This window comes from Anarhichas minor, unplaced genomic scaffold, assembly GCF_050575085.1.
Source record: "Anarhichas minor isolate MPS153535 unplaced genomic scaffold, ASM5057508v1 ptg000003l, whole genome shotgun sequence".
NCBI lineage: Eukaryota > Metazoa > Chordata > Actinopteri > Perciformes > Anarhichadidae > Anarhichas > Anarhichas minor.
Genome location: NW_027466449.1, coordinates 2906461 through 2928937, shown reverse-complemented (window position 1 = coordinate 2928937; position 22477 = coordinate 2906461). Strand labels below are relative to the sequence as shown.

The 22477-nt window shown below is 44.0% G+C and overlaps 1 protein-coding gene and 1 long non-coding RNA gene across 4 annotated transcripts in view; one reads left to right on the top strand and one right to left on the bottom strand.

Moving 5' to 3' along the window:
* prkar2aa (protein kinase, cAMP-dependent, regulatory, type II, alpha A) overlaps window positions 1-22477 on the bottom strand; it is a 36323-nt gene that overhangs the window by 1770 nt on the left and 12076 nt on the right. For all 3 annotated transcript variants that reach the window (XM_076093553.1, XM_076093562.1, XM_076093571.1), the window contains exons 3-10: window positions 8095-8130; window positions 5374-5510; window positions 3794-3900; window positions 2358-2499; window positions 1766-1867; window positions 1243-1317; window positions 1059-1124; window positions 486-624 (exon numbers count right to left, since the gene is read on the bottom strand). In XM_076093553.1, coding sequence (XP_075949668.1) covers window positions 486-624; window positions 1059-1124; window positions 1243-1317; window positions 1766-1867; window positions 2358-2499; window positions 3794-3900; window positions 5374-5510; window positions 8095-8130 — 804 coding nt within the window. The remainder of the gene's footprint in view (window positions 1-485; window positions 625-1058; window positions 1125-1242; window positions 1318-1765; window positions 1868-2357; window positions 2500-3793; window positions 3901-5373; window positions 5511-8094; window positions 8131-22477) is intronic.
* On the top strand, window positions 1603-20765 carry LOC142951801 (uncharacterized). Its single transcript, XR_012954612.1, has 2 exons — window positions 1603-14588; window positions 14889-20765. It is a non-coding gene; the product is annotated as an uncharacterized LOC142951801 (long non-coding RNA).

The following is a 22477-nucleotide window of genomic DNA, read 5'->3' as shown; positions in this document are numbered from 1 at the left end:
AAGCGGCGTAATCAGCATTAAACACATTTCACAACAGAGGGAATAGAGCCGACAGAGAAACACAGCTCAACAGCTGTTAAAGAATCCTGTGTTCATTTTGAGAAGTGAAGAGCTGTAGAGCCTGAAGTAGTGCCTCCACTGTGAACTATTACTGAACAGCCTTTAATCAACACAGAGTACAAGGTGACGACAGACAACAACCGTGAATTAATCAGAACTAAAATGCCACTTCATATCTCATGACAAACCACTTGTAACAGAGCAATTAGTAGGAAATGAAAACCACACTTTGTTGTGAGGTTGAGTGGTTTAAATAACGCTTATTAGATGAAAGTGTCATTTGATTATGATCACATGAAATGTTCTTTTAGATGCAGGTGTCACATTCCTTCATGTCGATGGAAACGGAGCTACTTTAAACACACATCTGAGCAGCATTAGCCAGGATGCGGACAGACGTGTTAAGCGGGTGTATTTGGTCTTACCCACACACTTGACATTGCCCACTGCGTAGGCCGAGGCGGCCCGGGGCTTGTTGGTGACCAAGGCCAGCTCCCCGAAGTAGTGACCCCTGCTACAGCGCGTTAGCTCCACCTCCGCATTGTCTGCATGGTCTGCCTTTGTCTGCAGGGAAGAGAGGAGAGGAGAGGATTAAAGGTTAGGAACCACTGAGCACCGCTCCGCTCTCCGCCCCCACCCGGAGGGAAGCACTCATTCCCATTCTCATTCCAGCTGGGGAGAGCGGGGTGTCGGAATGCTCTGCAAGGAAACTTCTTGGTGGGAGAAAAATAACCAGATTTGATATATCGGTGCATATTCCTGTACCTATAAAAACATTTTTAGAATATTTATCAGCCTAAGAGTGGCTGAATCTTTTCTTTTTTTTTTTTTATTCTTTTTTTTTTACAGCTGGATATATGTATGGTAGAGGAACATGTATTCCACTATCAGGTCTCTGAGGGACACACGGGGAAATTAATTCACCCTAGCGGCAAAAAAGTTAATTAAACTGCATGGAGAGCGGTGAAACCGAGAGACGGCGGTGAGGAGCATCTTACTTTACTCTTCATCATGATCTTGACCTCCCCAGATTCTACTATATAGAAGCATTCAGCCTTGTCTCCCTGAGGAGAAAGAAAGAAGAGCATAAACACATTTAAAAGGTAGTTATGTACCATATGTTGAAATCCTTAATATTTCATTGCTGTATGAAACCACATCAGCTTTCTTCCCATGTCGTACCTGTGTGATGATGCGCTCACCGTCAGGGAACTGCTTCGATCCTAAGACATCCACAATCTTCATCCTCTCGTTAGCCTGGGGGGGGGGGGGGGAGGAAGGGTTAGGGGAGAAAAATAAAATAGTTAACGTAGGGAGCAGAGAGAATTGTTTCATTGACTATGCAGGCAGATTACAGCCATGTAAACTCCTCTTCGTCAGACTTCCTCCTCTCATACTGTGCTCTTGCTTGTCTGGACCATTCACTCCACTTGGGTCGTGTACAGTTTGGGCTTGATGGTTCAACAAAGGGTCTGTGACTGTTCATCAAGCAGTGTTGTACAAGTGGCATGTATGTCTAAGAAAGTACACGTTTAGCCGTCATCTGAACTAAATATACAGAATGTTATTCAGTGTAGAACAGAGCTTCTGCCTTCATTAACTGGCTGATATTTAGCTGTTAGCTAGACGTCTAGCTTCACAGGTGATGCTGTTGCATCCACTGTGTAGTGGGACTCTGAAAAAGAGCCTGTGAAGGAGAACTCACCTCCAGTGACTTGAGTAAGGGCACGGACTCGATGAAGGTCTCGTACACCCTCCTCTTCTTTGCATTGTTCTTCACGATGAGTCTACGAAACGTGGCACGGTCCTAAGGGAAAAAACAAACGCGAGTAAACAAACACCTCCCGGAGGCAGACGGACGGAGGCTCTCCGACCGCTGTGACTGCTGCTGGTCCTTCCTGCGCTCGGCCACAAGGAGGCGCTGCAGCAGCACGAACCGTCGGAGCAGAGCCTGGCTCCATTCACAGATAGCAGGGCTCCATTCTTAACATGTCTGAGCGTCACGGCTCAATGAGCTGTAGCTGGTGACTGTACCGAACCCGCTCACAATGCAATCCTGAGAAGACAACTCGAGGGACAAACAATTCAAAGACGGAGCTTTTTTTTAAGATTCACAAAAGGTGACACCTGCTTTGTAAATATACTGATAAGAGAAAAATAAAAAGATGTGACCGAGTACTTCTAGTCTGCTAATTGGATCATTTATGATTTACAAACAATTAAAGAAACTCCGGGTAATTTGTGTCGCATTAAAATCTATAAATTCTGTGTCTATGCATGTTTGTCTCCGTTCTTACCAGTCCCCATAGCGCCCCCTCCTCGGTGGCGACGATGGTGGCGGCGCGTGGCGTGTTGTACATGAGTGCCAGCTCCCCGAAGCTGCCCTTATTGTCATACTGACCCACCGTTGTTCCCGTTACCATGATGTCATACACCCCCCTGGAGACAGAGAGAGAAGAGAGGCAGAGAGAGGTAGGGAAGGAGACAAATGAAGGAAACAGGGAATAAAAAAGAGACAGAAATACAAAAGGCAACATGGAAGAAAAATGAACTCGAATGACTTTTGATTTCTGCAATTGAGGCAAAAGAGGTGATCAGTGTTTTGTTTATTGACCTACTGACTGGTTTAAACAGACGTCTAATTACAGCTCATCCGTGGCCTCTGGGCAGGACCCTGTGTTTGGCAGACGGAGCGAGCTAATCGTTTGTGTTTTTGTTGTGTGCATATTTCTATTACAGTAGATGCTTTTCACACATTTGAAAACTGACGATATGTATAGCGGAGAGCAATTCAGCCCATCTGTGAACGCTGCTGTTTATCTGCATGTACAGCGTCAAAAAGTGTTTGTCATCACGGTTGTGTATGCCTCTGATAGATAGTGCTCTCTCTCTCCCCCCCCCCCTCTCTCTCTCTCTCTTTCTCTCTCTCTTTCAGGGTTAAACCTGGGGAAGGTAATTTGCAGCGTTGTAGCTCGGCAGGATTAACTAGTCATTTAGTCAGATAGCTGCGTAGAGGGGCTGAAACCCTCGTCGCTGGTGTATTCGCATTAACTTAGTTTGACTGGATTACCGTGACAAAGGGGACGATGACCACTTGTGATGCCGCCTACCTGAGCACAGTTAAGACACCGTTTGAAATCCTGCGCTGCTAGCTCATAATTAAAAGAGACGAAGTGGGTTTGACAGCTGTTAACATTGATAAATTATGCACAATGAATGTGAGCGAATGATTTCCAGTTACTTCTCGTCTTCAAGGCTTCAGAACAGGACAGTTAAGGTCTGTGAAGGGATATCTGTAAGCATGTTTCGATAAGGAAACATTTAAACAATGCGTTGCCCTGTCCTGCTTTTCTTTGTGGTCTGTGTTTATCCCTCCGTCTCTGTGTGTGTCCATGCTCACACCCCACCCTGCTGCTGACATTAGCTACCACCTACACTTTCTACAGGCCAGGGAAAATCCCAGGGTAGTGTGTGACCAGGCAGGCGCCGCTGCTCTTAAAAGGTCATCGGACATCTCTCGTACGGGGAGCAAGCTGTTAGAAAGCGTGTCTGCAGACTGAACGATAAGCACACAACAAGTGGAACTAAACCACTGTGCTGAACCGATACGTGCCAAGAATGAGTAGAGGCCACGGTGGGCTAAACGATGAGCTGCCATGATCATAAAGCAGCTTTGACACGAGCCAACCTGTAAAGACCAGCGACACGGGCCGACTGTTTGACGACCTCCTACCTCTCTATGACGTAGAAGTTGTCTCCGTCGTCGCCCTGGTCGATGACGTGGTCAAGGGGCTGAACCCGTAACTCAAACATGGCGTCCAGCACCTCCGAGAACTGCTCCTGGATGGGGGACAGAGAGGGAGGATGTCATGCACAAATGACACGAAGGAAGAAGGAGCTCTAGTGGAAATGTGTGTCTGGAGTTCAACTCGCAGCTCAAAATGGCATCTAGCTCATGCGAGTGCTGCTCCTGAGCGAGAGGAAAGTTAATTATCCCTGAAGGGGAAAGTACACAAGAGAAAGAAGAGGGGACATTTTCTTCATATCATGCGCATGTTTGTGCAATGTCAGTGAAATATGGTTGTCACTAGGGGTTTAAGTTCATCGTAATGACATAGATTCATCATAGTAGATGCCAAGTGCTACATGGCTCACAATGGAAACAGAAATAAGTTTTTAAAAATATCAAATTCATTTAAGCCAAAACAAACGGGGATAGATCAGACATGTGATTTTTGGAATTGCTTTTTGCCAAGCAGGCAAGACAATCCATGTCCAAATATAGTAGGGTTAAAGCCCAGTGGTTGTGTTACACCAACAAACACATAATAAGAACGTAGTAGCGTAGTAACATAGTAACATAGTAACACGGGCTTCTATGACTTTCGAGGCAATAAGACGAGCAGAGTAGAGACTGTACTGGGTCGTGTACTTCTTTCATTGGTTCAAGTACCGTATTTTCCGCACTATAAAGCGCACCGGATTATAAGGCGCACCTTCAATGAATGGCCTATTTTAGAACTGTTTTTATATATAGGGCGCACCGGATTATAAGGCGCATAGAATAGAAGCTACTACAGTCAAACGTTTGACTGGGGTTGCGTTATGCATCCACTAGATGGAGCTTGAACTCAGCGTCGTAAGCGTGTCTCTTGAAAGGTGCCATTTTGGGGTCTTTATACACACAAGTGGTGTTGGACTAGGAGTAAGCACAGTACCGGTGTTTACCGCGGTGCGGCTTTGTAGTTTACCAGTCGTACTGAAACATTTTGACAGAGCGCCGTGTACAACCAGTATGGATCAACCAATTAACAAATTGATCCATATATAAGGCGCTCCGGAATACAAGGCGCACTGTCGTTTTTTGAGAAAATTAAAGGCTTTTAAGTGCGCCTTATAGTGCGGAAAATACGGTACTTCTTTTCTTCCCTTTTCTCTACTGTTCATTTAGTGAACTGCATTTATATATTTTATTAAGCTGTCTTTGTATTATGTATCATCTGAGCTGCCCTAAGAGCAGATGCTTTATGTGTAGTTCCTGAGGAGACTAATGTGCTGACCAGGAGGAAAAAAACCTTTAAGTAGATCCAATGCAACACATCTGCTATTAATGTTATTACTGTAATGAAAACCTGAATAAATGAATGGAGAAACTTAATAAATGCAGATGCTGTCACACATGACACAAGCAGTCACTGAAGCTGTAAGCTAGTAATGCGTTGGTGTGTGTGTACCTCTTCCTGTGTGTGTGTGTGTGTGTGTGTGTGTGTGTGTGTGTGTGTGTGTGTGTGTGTGTGTGTGTGTGTGTTTTACCTGTTCTAGTGTTTTGAACAGTAGGATGTCTCGGCAGGACTCTTGCAGTCTGAGGCGCTGCTCGTCTGTTTTCGGGTGAACCACTCTGGGCTCCGTGTCCTCGTCGTCGTCGTCTGGGTTGAATGCCTCCGCACACACTGGAGGGAGGACATGTAAACCCACTTCACACATTGCACCAACATGTCCTGTTTGATTACACTGTAATTAGACTGAGCAAACACTGCAGGTTGGAGAGTATTCTACGGAGGAGTTACAAAAACCAGAAAACGTATAGCAACAATATCCGAATACCTAAACTGACACGCACACGCACACACGGCCTAAAAGGAGGAGGGAGGAGATCATTACTGCAGGACACAGAGGGAGCCCAGAAGTGAGGAAATCACACGCCATGTTTCACCACACTGGCTGACAGACACTGACGAGGTCACTTCAAAGTGTCACTATGCGTCCGTGTTTCTCCAAACTGTGTAGCGACACACTACACCCCTCACATGACATTTAGCACAAAACACCTGGAAGTCTGTGCGAATGCGTGTGTGTGTGTGTGTGTGTGTGTGTAACGTCTCATCTCTCAGCATTCACACCAGTCGTGTTTGGAGCAGTTCGGACTCTGGAGTCGCAGCGTGTTAACTCCTTTAGTTCCGCTCGATCAGGCCGGTAGACACAACGGAGCAAATAAAAAGCTGTTAAAATTTGAGCCTCTGCGCTCGGCCAACCAGAATGCGATGCGGTTAATTAAGCGTGAGAACATTATCTGAACCGAGGACAAGATACGACACCAAAAACACAAGGCTTTTATGAGTGTGAGGACACCGATGTTAGCATAAATAATCAGCTTTGTGTGTTCTTCATTAAAAATGTAAGATAAGGCAGAGAGCAGGTCCATCATGCTGAGCTTAAGTTGCAGGACTCGGATGCGTTTAGTTTCCTCCGAGCTGCCAAAGCCTCCATCTATCCCTGGCAGGATGACAGGACACCGAAAACACCTGCCAATACACGCACTACTTGTGAGTCTGCGTGTGCTTTGTTTACAAGTTCACTTGTAACAGGGCAGCGTGATCAAAGTGAATGCAAATATTCAATCAAGTCATCATTTCCACCCTGTTGTCAGGCCAAGGAAAATAAACTGTGATTGTGGCTTTATGTTTCTTGTGTGAGAAAACAGACTCCTAATAGCGTTGAAGCCGTCCCCCTTCCTGAATGTAGAGAGCACGTGTCCGTGTACTTTTACATGAGGACTGTGAAACAGATCACTGAAACCACATCACAGGTTCAGCTAAACACAACATTCGGATAACCATTTAAAAAGATATTTGAACCACCGTCCAGTGTAATGTTGACAACACTCTATGAATGGGAATGAATTCCTGGAGCTGTTCAGTTGTTACGGCCTGCAACTACTCTCCCATAACCTCTCTCATCTACAAATTCACTTACTGCTTTTCTACAACTCCTAAAAGGCTTTTAGAGTTATTCTGTGGATACGCATTTCTCTACCCTTAAGCCAAGGAAAGGCATAGTACTGAATATATCTGTGATCACCGGGGTAAATAACTGAACTTTAATATTGAATGTATGCAATATTAGAGATAAACCTATGATGAAAGCTCTAGCTCATATGGAAATAAGCAGATTTACTGATTGTTTTCTCAATAGAAAATGTATTGTCTGAAATAATGAAGCAAGTAAACAACAGCAGCAGTGTAAAGCTGCTCGTTAAAAGTTCAGTTAGAAAGTAAAGAACCGCCGTAAACCATAAGGCAGTCCAGCATAGTACTACTACAGACACACATTACAATGATCTGATTTACAAAACTTGTTGTGTTGGATTACATTACAATGTACGAGGACCTCTTTGTTTCAGCTAAGTGCGTCATTGTTTTTCATTTAAGCTTTAATGAGCCTTCTTTCCTTGGGAGAAGTTTAAATGTGTCGACCTCAGAAAACACCACACACACAAAACACACCTGCAAAACCTACTTTGTACGACTGGCAAACTGAATAAGGAGCTTTGTGGTCACATCTCTGGGAAACATGATGAGCACCACGTTTACGCTCGGTCTTTGTTGTTGTATTAACACGATGTCTTCTTAAGGATCATTATATCTGACAACATTACCGCTACAGAGAAGGTCTACGTGTACCACACAAAGACACTTTGTTGACCACATCATAAAACAAAGACCGCTATACATACAGATGGATGTTATGTCTACAAAACAGTACAACTTGTACGTATTAACAGCACAGAGTCCACACCTTTACGACACTGTGATACAGACAGCAGGGTCAACAGTGACGGTAGGGCAGAAGTAAAGATAAACATCAGCAGACACACCCAGAGGCTAATCAAAGTGCAGCGCTCTGTGACGACTGACGACATTCAATTACTCATGTGTAAACACTAGACGGGTACGAAGAAGCGTGAGAAAACAAAAAGCGCCGTACACACAAGACCACAGGCGCCGAGAGAGAAACACAGTCACACAGAACCCCAAACCCTGTGTTTTTAAATCCAAGAGATAATGTGAATACACTCATTATCGAAACATCAGACAAACCGGTGCGTCTACTACTAGCCTCAACGTGCACGACAACGCAGACGCTGAGCCACCGTGGCAGTGATGTGTGCAGTGTCGTCTCTGGTGTGGATTACACTGACGGGACATGACGTCAAACATATGCATAAACACAGACATGCTGGGGAGCGTTCCTTACCCGACACTCTCCTGTTGAATCTGCTGGGTGGTGGAGCTATGGAGAGAGAGAGGAAGAGGAAGAGGTGACATTAACGGCATTGTTTTTACATAATGACATTTAATACGATTTTGTGATCACCATTATCTATGAACAGACGGTGTACATAACAATAACTGTAGCGAAAAAAGGAACAAAAGGGCAGACAGTGAGTCAGAGAGAAAAATACAGAGAGTCAAACAGATAAAGGCAACAAGAGGGGAAGAGATAAAAAGTAGGACACACTCAAAGATGTAGGCAGACAAAACAGAGACGGAGCGTAATCACTCGGTGAGAACACATGAGCCGAGAGAGAAACTGAGAACGAGTATTTTCAGAAAGTGCATGTTTTCTTCACACACATGGATGCTGCTGTGAGCCGTGGCTACAGCCTCCAGCGTGACACACGTTACCTCTAACACATGGCAGCGGCATGTTTTCATGACCGCAAAGTGAAAGACTAATAAAACAAAAACATGATCAAACTCGGCAGCATTGATCACACGACGACAGATATGAGCAGATTTACAAATAACATAATACGAGTCCTCATAGCGGTGTGGATAAGAAATAATGTGTTAGGAGAAAGAAAGGTTGAAAGGGTAATGGCGGTTATGTTAATATCAAACCTGTTACACTGTGGCTCCACTACACCATGTCCTAAACAGCTCCCATTAAATATAATCAGTCAGTCCGTCTGAACCACAGATTCACGGTTTGGTTGTGTTTTGTCCGTGCCAGTGTAGCCGGCCTCAAGCGGCTGCAATGCACAGACGCTTCAAAACACAAACATGAGCACTCAGATATTATTTGAGATAATCTCTTTAAGTTGACCCACGAGAACGCCACGTGGCTCTTACAGTAAGCCAGAGGAGGTCATACACTGATGTGACATCCAGATGTGACATGAGCCGGGGAAGAATAGCATATAGCTTAAATGTATCATCCTGTTATGAGAGTCTATGGAAATATGGAGAATCCATTCCATACAGGAATCAGGATATTAACTAACAATAACATGTATGTGGAAGTTTGTTGGTGTAAGCATTTCTATTCTTTAGGTTAGTGTGTCACATGCTTCTTATCCAGGCTCATACCTCTTGCCCATCTTGGCTGATTAACGAGGGTAGTTTACTAGTAAAATACTGAGGTGGGTAAGTATGTAAAAGCTCACATTATACATATGTTTAATCTTTAATTATGTTTAATTCAAATGAATAGAATACAATAGCTTTAATGCCTATGTCAGCAATCCTTTCACGTACCGACGTTGGAGCTCTCATTCTGTAATGAAACATCCATGTATCATTTCTCCAGGCAATGATATCTAAACTTTCTTTGACCAATGTTTGTACCAACATCGAACCAAAACACAGGAGAAACATCCAGTGCAAGGCAGAGGATGCTTCCTGGAAAATGTGAAAACAGGAGCTGTAATCAAGTTAAATTTCTGGTCACGATTTCAGTGCCGTGCACTCGACACTCGGCGTTATTCATCAGAGTAGAGGCAGCCTGGAAGGACTCCGCTGGATATGAATATGCATCAGGGATAATAAATTGGCACAACGAGAGAGAGAGAGAGAACTGTGTGCACGAGGGAGAAACTGCACACATGGGAGTGTGTTTGTACAGTATGTGTGGTTGCACAGTCAACGCGGTGTGTGTGTGTCTGCATTCCGGCCTTGGGCAGCTCTTGGGTGAGTCTATGAAAGTATCCAGATCTTGTGAATGTGTGTTAATGTACGCGCAAAGAGAGTGAGGTCAGGGTCCTAAACACCTGCTTTCTAACGCTGGGCTGTTACTAGCCAGCATGGTCATAGCTCATATGGCCCCCCCCAATCCCCCCCCCCCCCCACACACACACACACACGCGATGTAGAATGTGAAGACGGGAGGGGGGGGGGGAACTCTCACATACACACCACTTTCCTCTGGTCACAATACTCTGCTCTCCGTGGAGATCACGCTTTGCATCACTCAACACAGATCAAGCAACAGGATGATCTCAACCACAGCTGCAATGACATTTGCGTGGTCTGCAAGGGAATTTATTTGACTGTTCTTTTAGAGGACTTACTTTCAAAAAAAAAAAAAAAAAAAACCTGCTTGTACAGAATTACCCACTGCATCTCAACTCTATTTTTAAGCACGCGTCAACGATCACATACTCAACGCACATTCAAACTTGTTTACCTCTTCTCTCATTCTGCTCGACCACATATTAGCCTTGATGACATCTACAACATGGTAACTGCCCACCCGAAACACACCAAACAGCAGCTCAACTTGGCAGATTATTTGGATGGCAGGTATACAACATACTTTAGCTTGTCAGTTGTTGGCCAGTAATACAAAAAGTTCACCGTTTACATGCTTTACTGTCTCTAATCACAAAGGCTCTGCTCCCTCTCTAACAGCCCATTCATCAGCATCATGCAAATATGCATCTGTAAGCCAAGTCTCAGGGCAGAACCTATCGCCCTCATATTCTAACAACTCAATTGCTTTTTAAGGATCGAAAGCAACCTCCAAACCGTGTCTGGTTGCCTGCCAACAAGACTGGCAGACATCTACTAGCCACAGCCAAACTGGAGTGGGAAATGAGAGAAAACCGAGTCATATCTTTGAGTCTTCTTCTCCCTTTATCTCTTGCTTCTACTTTAACCTCATCCAAGCACTACAGAGTGTAGCCCACACCGCGGCAGTGCAACCAGAAATGCCTCTGCCCATTACAACCACAAGGCAACTGTTCTTTGTCCAACAGCAACTTCACATCACAAGCCGCTACAACACAAACACACGTTTAGATATCGTTCTCCATCAGCGTGATTCTTCATGTGCATATAGAAGATCACAGTCTGTCCACCCTTAAGCAATAGTAACAGACTCCAATGAGCTCTATTCTCTCCCCTCTCTGTCCCCCACCTCTGTCATTTATTGTATAGCTCGCCCCCTCAGCTGTCTCGAAGGAACAGACCTTCCTCCCCCGTATTGCTCCCAAAGTTTCAAGACTCCTCTCCCTGCCTCCATCTTCTCTTTCTCTCCGAGTCTGGTTTCTTTCTTTATCTCCTTAACCTCAAGACACAGATTGGCCCTTTGAAGTTGCTTGTTTAGGGAATGTTAAAGAGGACCAATACAACACGAGGGACTGATATTTTTAATTTCAACGTCTTAATCAGTTTATGACCAAGATGAAAGTCAAACCGCCAAACAACAGTAAACAAAAGGTCATCATCATCGTCAAATCAAGCGCTTCCTAAACTAATAGGCAGCCACCAGAGGGCCATCAAGATGTTCTGGTTTCACTTTTGTTAATTTGCAGGAATGTAGCACGACGTGAAATTGATAGCAGTTCTCTGGTGATTTAATTTTGGGTAAATGGTTTAGCTACAAGTTTATTTTGCTTCTGTAAATAAGAAAGGACCAGTCTTACTCTAAAGCAAAGATTTCTACATCAGCAGCAATGTAGCACAGTGAAATGTAAAATTCTAATCGGAATGTGAAATAAAAATATTTTGTCCGTATAATGAATTAATTGTGATAAGTAATCATGATCTAAATAATGGTGACAATCATTTTGTCCATTATCTTACTCTACCCTCATGCCAGCCCAGCCAAGCTGTGTGGTGCCAAAATATTAAACACCAGACTATTGTGTCTGGTAAATAACTATATATTTACATGTTTTCAAGGCCAATGAGATGCAGCTAGAGCCTCAGCTACCAAATCACAGCTGTGGACCTGACCCTGACCTTTCACCTCATTGTATGGACAGAAAGAATACTAAAATACAGAAGAGCCGGGCTGATATGACTAAAAACTATACAGTAATATCCTTTAACATCACTCAACCTTCCACTCATTAGTCATCAGCTATCTATTCCCTGGTGCTTATGACTCCCGTTCTAACTTTAACATCTCTTCATCTTTCACTGCTCAACATTCACAGTATACATTCTTTCACATGGACAGTGATTCTGTTCCTGTGAATATTTCATCCACCTCTTCCCATGACACCGATGTATCCACTCTAACATCTTGCAGTTTCTGCTTGTGGTAAAGCCATAGGTATGTTGGTGGATGCACTACAATGCAAACAGTGTAGTTGGCAATGAAACGGATCACAGTACGAAGAGGACTGGGGGAAGAACATCAGGGCCTGTGGCACCGGCCATGAACTACAAGGTCCCGGTTTGTGGCTGGGCGGGGCTTCCTGTCCCTCTCTCCCCTCATTGGCTGTCATCACTCAAAGAGAATATGGGATTGAGGAAAAGCAGCATGCTGTTTAGTGTGACTAATTAATTATCTCTAAAGCAGAAAATGGATTTGTTACACATACAGGACATTATATAAAAATACATTCATCCCTTATACAGCTTTAGAAAATGTCGAGCAGCAACTAGAGTGTACACAATGTGAGAAGAGTGGAATGAAACATGCAACAACACCTGTGTACTTTAAAGAGGTTTCCACAGGTGTTGTCATGATTTCTGTGAGTGATCATTTAATTTCAACTCTCCTAATTCCACTTTTTTTGTTTCCTTCAACACAGTCCCCTGTGCCCTCTAAAACTCTATTATTTGCAGCATAACCACCTCCCAGGAGGACACATTCCAAACTGCTTAAAATGATTTGCTATGATCCGCGTCAAACTCATGAACAGGGTCAGATCTCTGCATGTACCGCAGCAAAGAGGCAGAGACCAATAGAAATGCATAAACTCACACACACACACCTGAGGATTTACACATAGACCCAAACACAGCAGGGAGCACTGATTTGACTTAGAGTTGTTTTTTTGGAGGCCGTTTTAAACCAAATGCATGATCAGCGCGTGTTCAGTCCCAGTGTTGAAGCCCATTTGAAATGAATCATGGATCGTCTATCAGACACACAAAACGCAGTTTTGTCTGTCAAGAGCAAGTGGATATAATAAAAGTGTGTGTGTGTGTGTGTGTGTGTGTGTGTGTGTGTGTGTGTGTGTGTGTCGATGTGGGGGCTGTAAGTCTGAGTGTGCAACGTGTGAAGCGCTCTCCCTTCAGTCATGTGGCTGGGGGAGTTGGGGGTGGTAGTGATGGTGGCTGTATCAAGTGTACGGCTGAAGTTGCCTTGGAAACCTAACACAAAGAAGATCTCATCGCCATAACAACGCTACCCCCCCCCTCCCTCCCTCCCTCCCTCCCCCCTCCTCCTCCTCCTCCCCCCCCCCCCTCTCGGCCGCCATCCAGCCCCTTCTCTACCCAGCTAACAAGTGGCTGAGCATCCCCCCCCACGTTCTCCTATCTGTACACCCACTCACTGCCATAACAGCATTAACAGATGGAGAGAAAGGGAGAGAGGGGAGGACAGAGAGAAGGGAGGACAGAGAGACAAACAGAGACAGACCAGAAGGGGTGAGAGGGGACAGAAGGAAATAAAGAGATGTGTTATGTGTTGAGGAAGCAGATAAACGAGGTAATAACAGGACTATAGCATGTGCTCCTATTACTGGTGATTCAGAAAAATAATGAAGAGAAGCAAACAAACAAAGAGAGAAAATAAATCATTGAGAGAGAGAGGGAGAGATCAAGCCCCCCCCCCCACCCCCCCTCCTAAGTGAATTAGGGGGGAAAAAAGGAACAATTCCTCCGTCCTTGCCTGGTGTTTTCCATTGATTTCTCTTACAGCCATACTCAGTGTGTGAGTGTCTGTCAATATACCAGCCAGTAAGCTGACTGATGTATCTTAAATCTTTCCACTTTTGCTTTAACAAAATGGCCACAGAGTGGTGAGACTGGTAAGATGGATGAGACGGAGGGGAACACATGACCGACACGTTTAGTGAGGATTAAATGAACCCGAACTCAAAAGTGTGGAAGCGACGGCTGGCTTTCAAGTGGGCGAGTTAAAGGCAAACTATATAAACTACGTTGTGGACAGGTCTGTTATCTGTCCGTCCACCTGTTGCTGCTCACACCTCCTGGTTTCCCTCTCACCACTCTCTGCTTCCTTGAATAGAAACAGTGAAACGCAGGATAATGTTTTGCTTTTAAAAAGGCCACTTTGGAAGAGAGTCAACCACCATTGGGAGCCTCTCGTCTGTTTGACAGAGAGTAAAACAGGGACGGGGTTGGATCAGGTTTGGGGATGGGTGTGCCGTCGCTGGTTTTTCAGAACTGAAAACAGTCGCGTCTACTTGGACGGTTCCCGACTATTCATTTGTTGCGTTAAATGCAAAAGATTAAGCTGTTTGACTTCTTAATTCTTATTCTTTCAATACCCATGGATGCTCTTGAGAACAATTCATTTTAGACTGCAGATGTAATAAAACACAAGACTGTGAGGAGTGGAGGCACAGTGACATTTCTGTCACCCAAATGGCCAATTTGTGTCCGTTTTGAGCGTCAGACAAAGTTCTCCGTTATTGTTCTCTCATCTTTGATTCTCAGACAGTCCGGAGCACCGTGACAACTTAAATCCACTGAGACATTTAAAAGGTTTGTGCAAAACGATTACAACTACTCTTAATTTTATACCTTTTCAGTTTGTCCGGGTAGCATAACTATAATTCACAGCAAAGTGTTGAATAAGAATAACAATCCACTCAATACATTTTTTTAAAAATCATTAAAAAAAAAAAAAAAAAGTAGCTGGTTACAGTTCTACAAATGTAAAGCTTTGAATGTCTTCCTTTAATATTATTAAACTAAATGTATACTTTGGGAGTTTTTGGACTGCTGCTGAGATGCATGCAAGGTCCTCCATCTATACCCCTTCTCTCCGTCTTTCCCCAACAGCAGCCCTCGCCATCTGTTTCTCCTCTTCACGCCAATCTGTCGCTCCATCACTTCTCCTCTCTGCACCTCCTCTCAAGGCCTGATTGATAACGGCAGGGTCATACACTGTATGGAGCTTCCCTCACGTGGTGCCTCTCCTACAGAGCTAGCAGCTTCAGACGGCGCACGCACGCACGAGGTGGAAGACAATTGGAGAGTTTGAGAGCAGACTCAATAAAAGAACATCATCAGCTCCAGTCTCCTACTGCACACCCACATAGAAGTCCCTCCAGAATCAGGGGAGAGATGGGCAGGGACCGAGATTAAACAAGGTCCACTTCCTTCTAGCGAAAGCCTCGACGGCTACAGGCGCTTGGATAACAGGGATGTGGAATGGGGCACTGAATTTGATGAATTTACTGTTGATCAGACCACAAATCTCTTAATTTCTACCGCCAGATAATCAGATAGTCATTAACACGGATTTTGTAATGTGCTGATGGCTTCATTTCCAGTAAAGGAGAGAACAGGCTTGTGCTCCGCTGTGATTGTAATGCAACACAGCAGTTACGGAAAACTAAAAACGAGTCGGGGTATCCAATTAGAGGGCATAAACATTATTGCTTTTAATGACGTAGATTAGTACCAAACAGTCGACTCTATCTCAGATTTGTCTTTGAAAAATTAGGGCTCATTTAAAACAGTAGATGGCGCTTTGAGCACTTTTCAACCATGAAATGCTGATTTGTTTTATAAATTTGGAAGGAAATGTCAATATCAACAGCAGCATTGATGCCTTTCATCCCATTACCTTCATATAATGTATTGTCCAAGTGTGCAGTTACTCTTTAACCTTCATAAACTGAAATTGCACTGTAAAAAAAGTTGACGTAAGACGAAAACGTGGACAACGCCGTGGCAGCAACCTGTCAATCACAAGGTAGCCCCACCCTAACACATACCCTGCTTTCTCGTCTATGTTACTCTAAATGGGACCATAATGTTTCTGCATTGGCTTCACTTTTCAAACCCAGAGCTTTCCGCCTGATCTTTACATTGCAAATAGTTGTTTGATGCTATATCAATACCTTACCTTCTCCCTACTGGGAGCCACCGTTTATCAACATGATCCGTTATCAATACATCCTTCATCTTTCCAAAAAATCTCTTTCTATCTTTTTCCTTCTGCCCCGTTTCATCTCTCCCCCGAGCAGAAAGGAACAAACATAAATCCTACCCTGCGTGTCCTCCTCCGCAGAGAGGATGTACGTAGTCCGGCTCTATATGTCGATGCATGCTGAAGTGCTGACCTCAGCGGCAGCAACCCCAGCTCCACAGCTCTCACCACAATACCGGGCTCATGTGGAAATCTAATCACATAATGCCCGCACTACATTAGCTATATCAATTTGCACACAATTACGCACGCAGGTCTCTAACATGCAGTATTTGTAGACACACACACCATTATCTAGTATTGCTTTCTTTAAAAAGGAAACGTTTGCCCCGAGACAGATTTCACATGTATTTCTCTAACTGAATTTGGCCGTGGGCAACATCGACAAAATTTGTATTACATAACATGTAGTGATATATTTTATTGAATAATGACAATGTATGTCAATGTATGTGGCAGCACAGCACAGGTGAATCATTTGAGCAGAAACCATCTCAAGAGCACCACTAAAAGTTGCCGTTAGAGATTGCTTTGCTTGTGGCTCAACAGACGGTGGATTATGAACCTGGTGAAAGCCTCCGTGTCATTCCTGGTATAATGTGCAGTGCAGGTATCGGGTCTGCTGACGTATCACGTCTGCCGGCTGCTGTGCGTCACGTTAGAGTCAAATTATTGGTGTTAAACAGCATGTCAATTATTGCCTCCAGCAAATTGGAGCCTTACCAAAAAGGGCTTGAGCACACCCTCCAGATACTGAATGTTAAAACTGTATTATGGACAACACCAATCAGGATCATGTTCTGCGCTGGAATTGTCATTTGTCATAATCACAGGGAGTTGATGAAAGTCATCAGTGCTGGCTGGTTTCATGCCCCGTGGCTGTTTTTCCTCATATGAGAGTCAGCTGGGAAACGAGAGGACACATCATTGAAGTAGGTTGTTGAGAAACACTACATGGTACTGTGGGTGGCGGTCGAGTATTGGTCACAGAGAGCTTGTGACATTTTTCCTACCGGCTCAAATAGTAAAAACAAATATCACGGCAGCTCCCTTTGAGCAAAGCACTAAGTACAGATGAGCTCCTCGAAGGACTGGTTGGTTGACAACTTCATATCAAATGTTGTGAAGTGGTCGGCTTGGCATCAGCTGTTCCCACATTAACAAAATACAGACGGTTGTTTTGTTAGCTGGAGGGCTGCATAAGAACAAGACCTCCATGAATCAATAATCCGGGCTCTAATATTTGACAGATGTTTCAGGAGATAGCAGATATTTTACAACTGCAAACTTGTGCCCCAGAGAGAAGAAACTGCACATCTCCATTTCCGTTCTATAGACAGCCAACAGGATGAACTGGTAGCGTCCAGTACACATTTAAATGTAATTGGTTTATACCTTACGCTCCCTCTCCTGTACTATCACTTAAATGAATAGAAGTGGAGATCTCTCCCTCCCTCCCTCCCTGTGACACACACACACACACACACACACACATGTGACTGAGCCTGTAAGCAGAAGCAAAGCATGATATATGGAGCATAAACACGAGGATAACAGACATACGAGCTCCCGGGGCCAATCTACAGTTTTCTCGGCTCTGTGATTTATGGTTGTGAGAACTTGTTTGAATGTTGAATTTATTACACAGAAGTTGCAAACAAACAAGAGATATGAGGTTACAAGATATCAACAACACTCTGTACTCCCAAGTCTAACTGGGGTCCATTAGATTACTCAAATAACAGCTCGTCTCTCTGATGGAACGTCAATTCACCTCTTTTCTTGGCTTTTCCATCATGCTGCACTTTCCTGTCAAACAATGCTTTTACTACACATATATCTTTCTCTTTGTGTTGCTCTTGCAGCAGCTTCCTTTCCCTCTTCATTTGTCCCTTTCCTCTCTCTCATGTGTGCGCTCTTGTTTAGTGTAGCCATTGTGCATCTTTCTGTCTTCTGGTTGAGCCCGTCTCATTCTTTTCTCTTCATCCCTGCCAGGAAAGCAGTTACTCTCGTCATTTCTCGCAGCCTATACCCTCCTCTTCCTATGTCATCAAGCGTCAACAGTTATTCTCACGCTCGGAACCATTTCCCACCATGCGATTCCCTTCTCGCTCTCTTTACCTTTCCCATTATCTAACTCGGTCCTTTTCCCTCCCACAAAAACTATCTGTTGTTCTATCTATCTCTCCCCTCGCCTCATATCGGACTCTCCCCCTTTCCCAGTGTCTCCCCTCTGTTTCCTCTCCCTCTCCCCTTCTGTAGCACTCTCCAGAAGACTTAAGTCCTTAAAAGGAAGTAGGCCCGTCCTGCTTGTAGCTGCGCTGGTGTTAACCCTTTCCCAGGATCAACGAGTATGCTGATTCCACTTAACCCCTTTAAGCCCGACTTGGCCCAATATTCTTTACACTAATATACATACATATACACATATATACATACATACATACACATATATACACACACACACACACACGGCCGTGGTTACACTCGGCTTTTCAATGCGCCCATTGTGATCAGATGGGTCGGATCGGCACTCAGCAGAGTCGGCACATGTATTTGACACTTCAATGCAACCTGCCTGATCGGATATATTTCATGTAAGGAATCTCTCGGCTCCTCACGATTCGATTCCGTGATACTGTGACTATCTGCTATAATCTTAGTAACAAATAGAAGAGATGTGTCAACTGCAGTTTTACATTTCCAAGCATTGCAAAGAGAACCAACAAGAAGAGAAACAACATTGGGCCTGGAGCAGCATTGTCGTAGTAAAAACACAGACTTCAGCATGTTCTGCATCATTTGACGCAACAAACTGCTCTTATTGACAAATAAATAATAAAGACTTCTCTTCAAACAAATCCCCTTGTTATAGGCAAAAATAACGCTTTCTGGAACATGTGGTAAAACTATACATACAGTGATAAAGCGTGCGGGTACGGTGACACTATATTCTGGCAACGGATGTCCCAAATAACATGTTACTTCTATCCTACTGTCTTTCCTCACTTTTCCTAACGTTGAGAAATTAGTCTGAAATTTCCCGCAGCCCTAATTTCATGGTCAAAGGAGCGGGTGTAAAACAGTGGATAAAATACATCGGTACAAATTGGCCCTATATAAATTTTGACTACAGTCTATAGCCCTCAGCATGTGGTCTGGCGGGTCAGATCCACTCTTGGAGTGTATAGGGGAGTGAATACATCCTGGCATGATCGGATGAAAAACGTTGCATTGAAAAATCGAGTGCAACCACAGTATATGAAGCAACATGTCACAAGCACAGGCTTTGAAAGTGGCTGCTGATGGTCTTCGATACGACAGTTTTGTTTTGGCGGGTAAGATAACCATCACAGTGAGCTGAAAGCAGCTGAAAGCAGCATTGACATGTTAATTGGGGTGTTGATTCTCAGAGGAATCTGAAGCGCTTGCAACCTTTGTACAGAACAGAGTCTTTTTTATGTTAAAAATATCACAAGAACTTCATTATAAAGAGGGCAGTGAAGCAGCTTAAAGGACTTTTACACCAGGGGAAGAAAACTCCATCAGTATTTCTAGTGTCTATGATCAACTGATGAATTAACAGAACAACTTGTGTTTGTTTGTGTCTATAGCGCCATGCATTTATTAAAGCGCGGGTTGGTAATCTTGAGAAACTAGAAAGAGAACGCTAGATTAAAAAATGATCCAATCAAAAAACCCAGTCCAGTGTTGCCAACTCTTATCAGGCCTCTGTGCAAAGCCACTCACACAAACTGATCATTATGAACATAAACAGCAAACATGGCTGCTGTTAGTACAGATGTCAGGCTAGCAGTTTGAGTTAGACTCCGGTGACGTGCACAGAGTGCACGCAGGCAGGTAGGCTTCAACCCACACTACAGCAGTGGAGCAGCTACCATTTCATGCTTTGGTAGCAGCAGTAATGGCAGTCCACACATATGCTATTGAGCAGAGGCTTTTTTTATTTAAGTATCTGAGAGCATCATGATAAAGTGCTTCTTTAGCATCTGTGGAAATCCCCCCCATGACCCTGATGGTCTTAATACTATATGCAGTAAGTTACACAGGCCACCAGTAGTTGCAGTGAAAGAAGCAGAAGTGACTCTTACAAATAGTGGTGATATTCTTCAAATACTGGACACTTCAAAAAAGACAGGACACAGAGACAAGCTACGCCGCATGGACGCAAGACAGCTTTCAACATCAGCCTAATTCACGAGCGGTTACTTACCCCGTTAATGTCTGAGCGGCCCTTTCCTCTTTCCTACAGGACACGCTGCTCTGAGAGTACACAGAGTCAGGTCACAGTCCATCTAACGACTGCAGGTCGGACTGTCTTTTCAGAAGACTACAGAATTTCATATTCTTCTGATAAAACGGGCTTATGACAAAACACTGCAGCAATGTAGAATTTGATGTTTAATGTTTCAATTTGTTTAAATAGGGAAATGATGGGAGAGACCAATGTAAAGGACTGTAGATTGTGTATGGGTTGATTTTCCAGGACTTCTTTTCTCAGGGGGGGGGGCAGTAAAAAGTTTCTCTCTCTCATTGCCTGCCCCCCCCCTGCCCAAAATAAATTCTTGGAAACAACACATTTGTGAGGAGAACTAGCAGGCACCGGTCATAACTCATTATCGCTCACATCAGAGCTGTGCACAGTGTAATGTGAACTTGCACCACTGCGGAAGAATATGCAATAAAACGTACATTCTAAATATGAAGCCATGGACTGAAAATATCTTAAATCTGTCAACGCATTACTTTGTATAGCACGCACCCTTGATGGTGCTCCCTCAGGTTCTGTTCACTTCCTTTTCTATGACAGCCTGTATGATTATCGACCTGCAGCACTTGAGGAATGTTCCCGGTCACGGGTAGAATGAGACGTCGCAGAATGTGGAGGAAAGGAATCCTTTTATTCTGACCTTATCTGGCACCGAGTTCATGATCCTAGCTGCTGCAGGTATTCTGCAACATTCACAGTCTCGGACACAACAAATCATTTAGAGTCTCCAACCCCGGGGGCTTCTTTCATTAAAACATATTGCCATTAGGAGAACCCACAAGAGATGGGCCTGTAATCATTTTGGGGTCCTGACACTGTTTAAGAGATGAGGCCCTGGAGACATTACATGGAGCAGTATTCTCCCAGTAGCCTGGGAATGTGGCAAATCGTGTGTGTGGGGCAACAGCAAGCTGAAAGATAATAATAATAACATCAACTCAGGCAACATCTGGTCTTAAAGTGTCAAGTCTCGACATGACGAGCACAGCAAAAAGTTTTCATATCCCAAGGAGGAGGATGCTCAATTCATTCATTCTGGTTCCCGGGGTGAAGAAGTTTACTGATGTGCGAGCCAGTAAACTGAACAGCGTTAACAAAACAAGCGCAGAAAAAAAAAAAAAGATCTGTCCTCCAGAAGTCCTGTGTGGCGGGAAAACATCAAACTGCAGAAGAACATTAGCGGCCGGCCCGCGGGTAGGAGAGTGCAACACGCTCTCATCAAACCACCGGGGTGTAACGTAAACAAGGCCGATCTGCTCTCTAAGACGTGACCATTTACAGTCACAAAAGAACTCCAAAGCTCCACATTCTCCAGCCTGTGTTTAGAGTCGGGCCATTAAATGCAAAACCATCTCACTCGGACCTTGTGGATACCGCTTGCAGTGGCATAGAAACTAAGAACGTATGCTTACTTTAAATCTGACCATAACAGTGTATGTCGTGTTAATAAGGTTTCGAGTAATGCCGGCTAGTACAAGAGGAAAGGCGGTTAATACAATATACAACCTAAAACGCACGGACAGAAAAAGTCTCTCTCCCTCCCTCTCTGAGAGACAGTAAACAGTGCAGCTGCCCTTTAAGAAGATAAATAACAGAGGGTTACACAAACACTCATTATCAGAACTGCAATACAAAGACAGTAATATGAAAATGTGTCCCATCAAGGCTATGCACATACACTGATAAAGATACTTGTTAAAGAGGGGCGGGGGGGGGGCTGTGAACTAGTAACCTCCCAACCTTCTTTATCTGAATGATGAAGCGAGGCCGCTGACTATCACGGTCGCTTCCGCCAGCGAACGGCTGAGAGCCGTTTCAAGGCCAGTGGTTTCTATGGTGACCATGGTCGTGGCAGTTTAGGGCCCTGTTGATGTTAAACCCACAATCTATGCCGCGTTAAAATTAATCTTTCTTTGAAAGGTAGGGTTCTTTAGCCTCTTCCTTTGTACTAGGTTTAGTGTTATGTAACAACGAAAGAAATTAAAACAATGATATATAGATATATATATATATCTATAGATATATATATAAAATCTATCCAATTTTCACATGTGAGCTCGACTGTTCAGTTGACGAATCAGGTCTGAGGCAAAAGGTGTGAACCAACCAGCATGCTCATCTTTATATGTTCAGCTGTCTGCT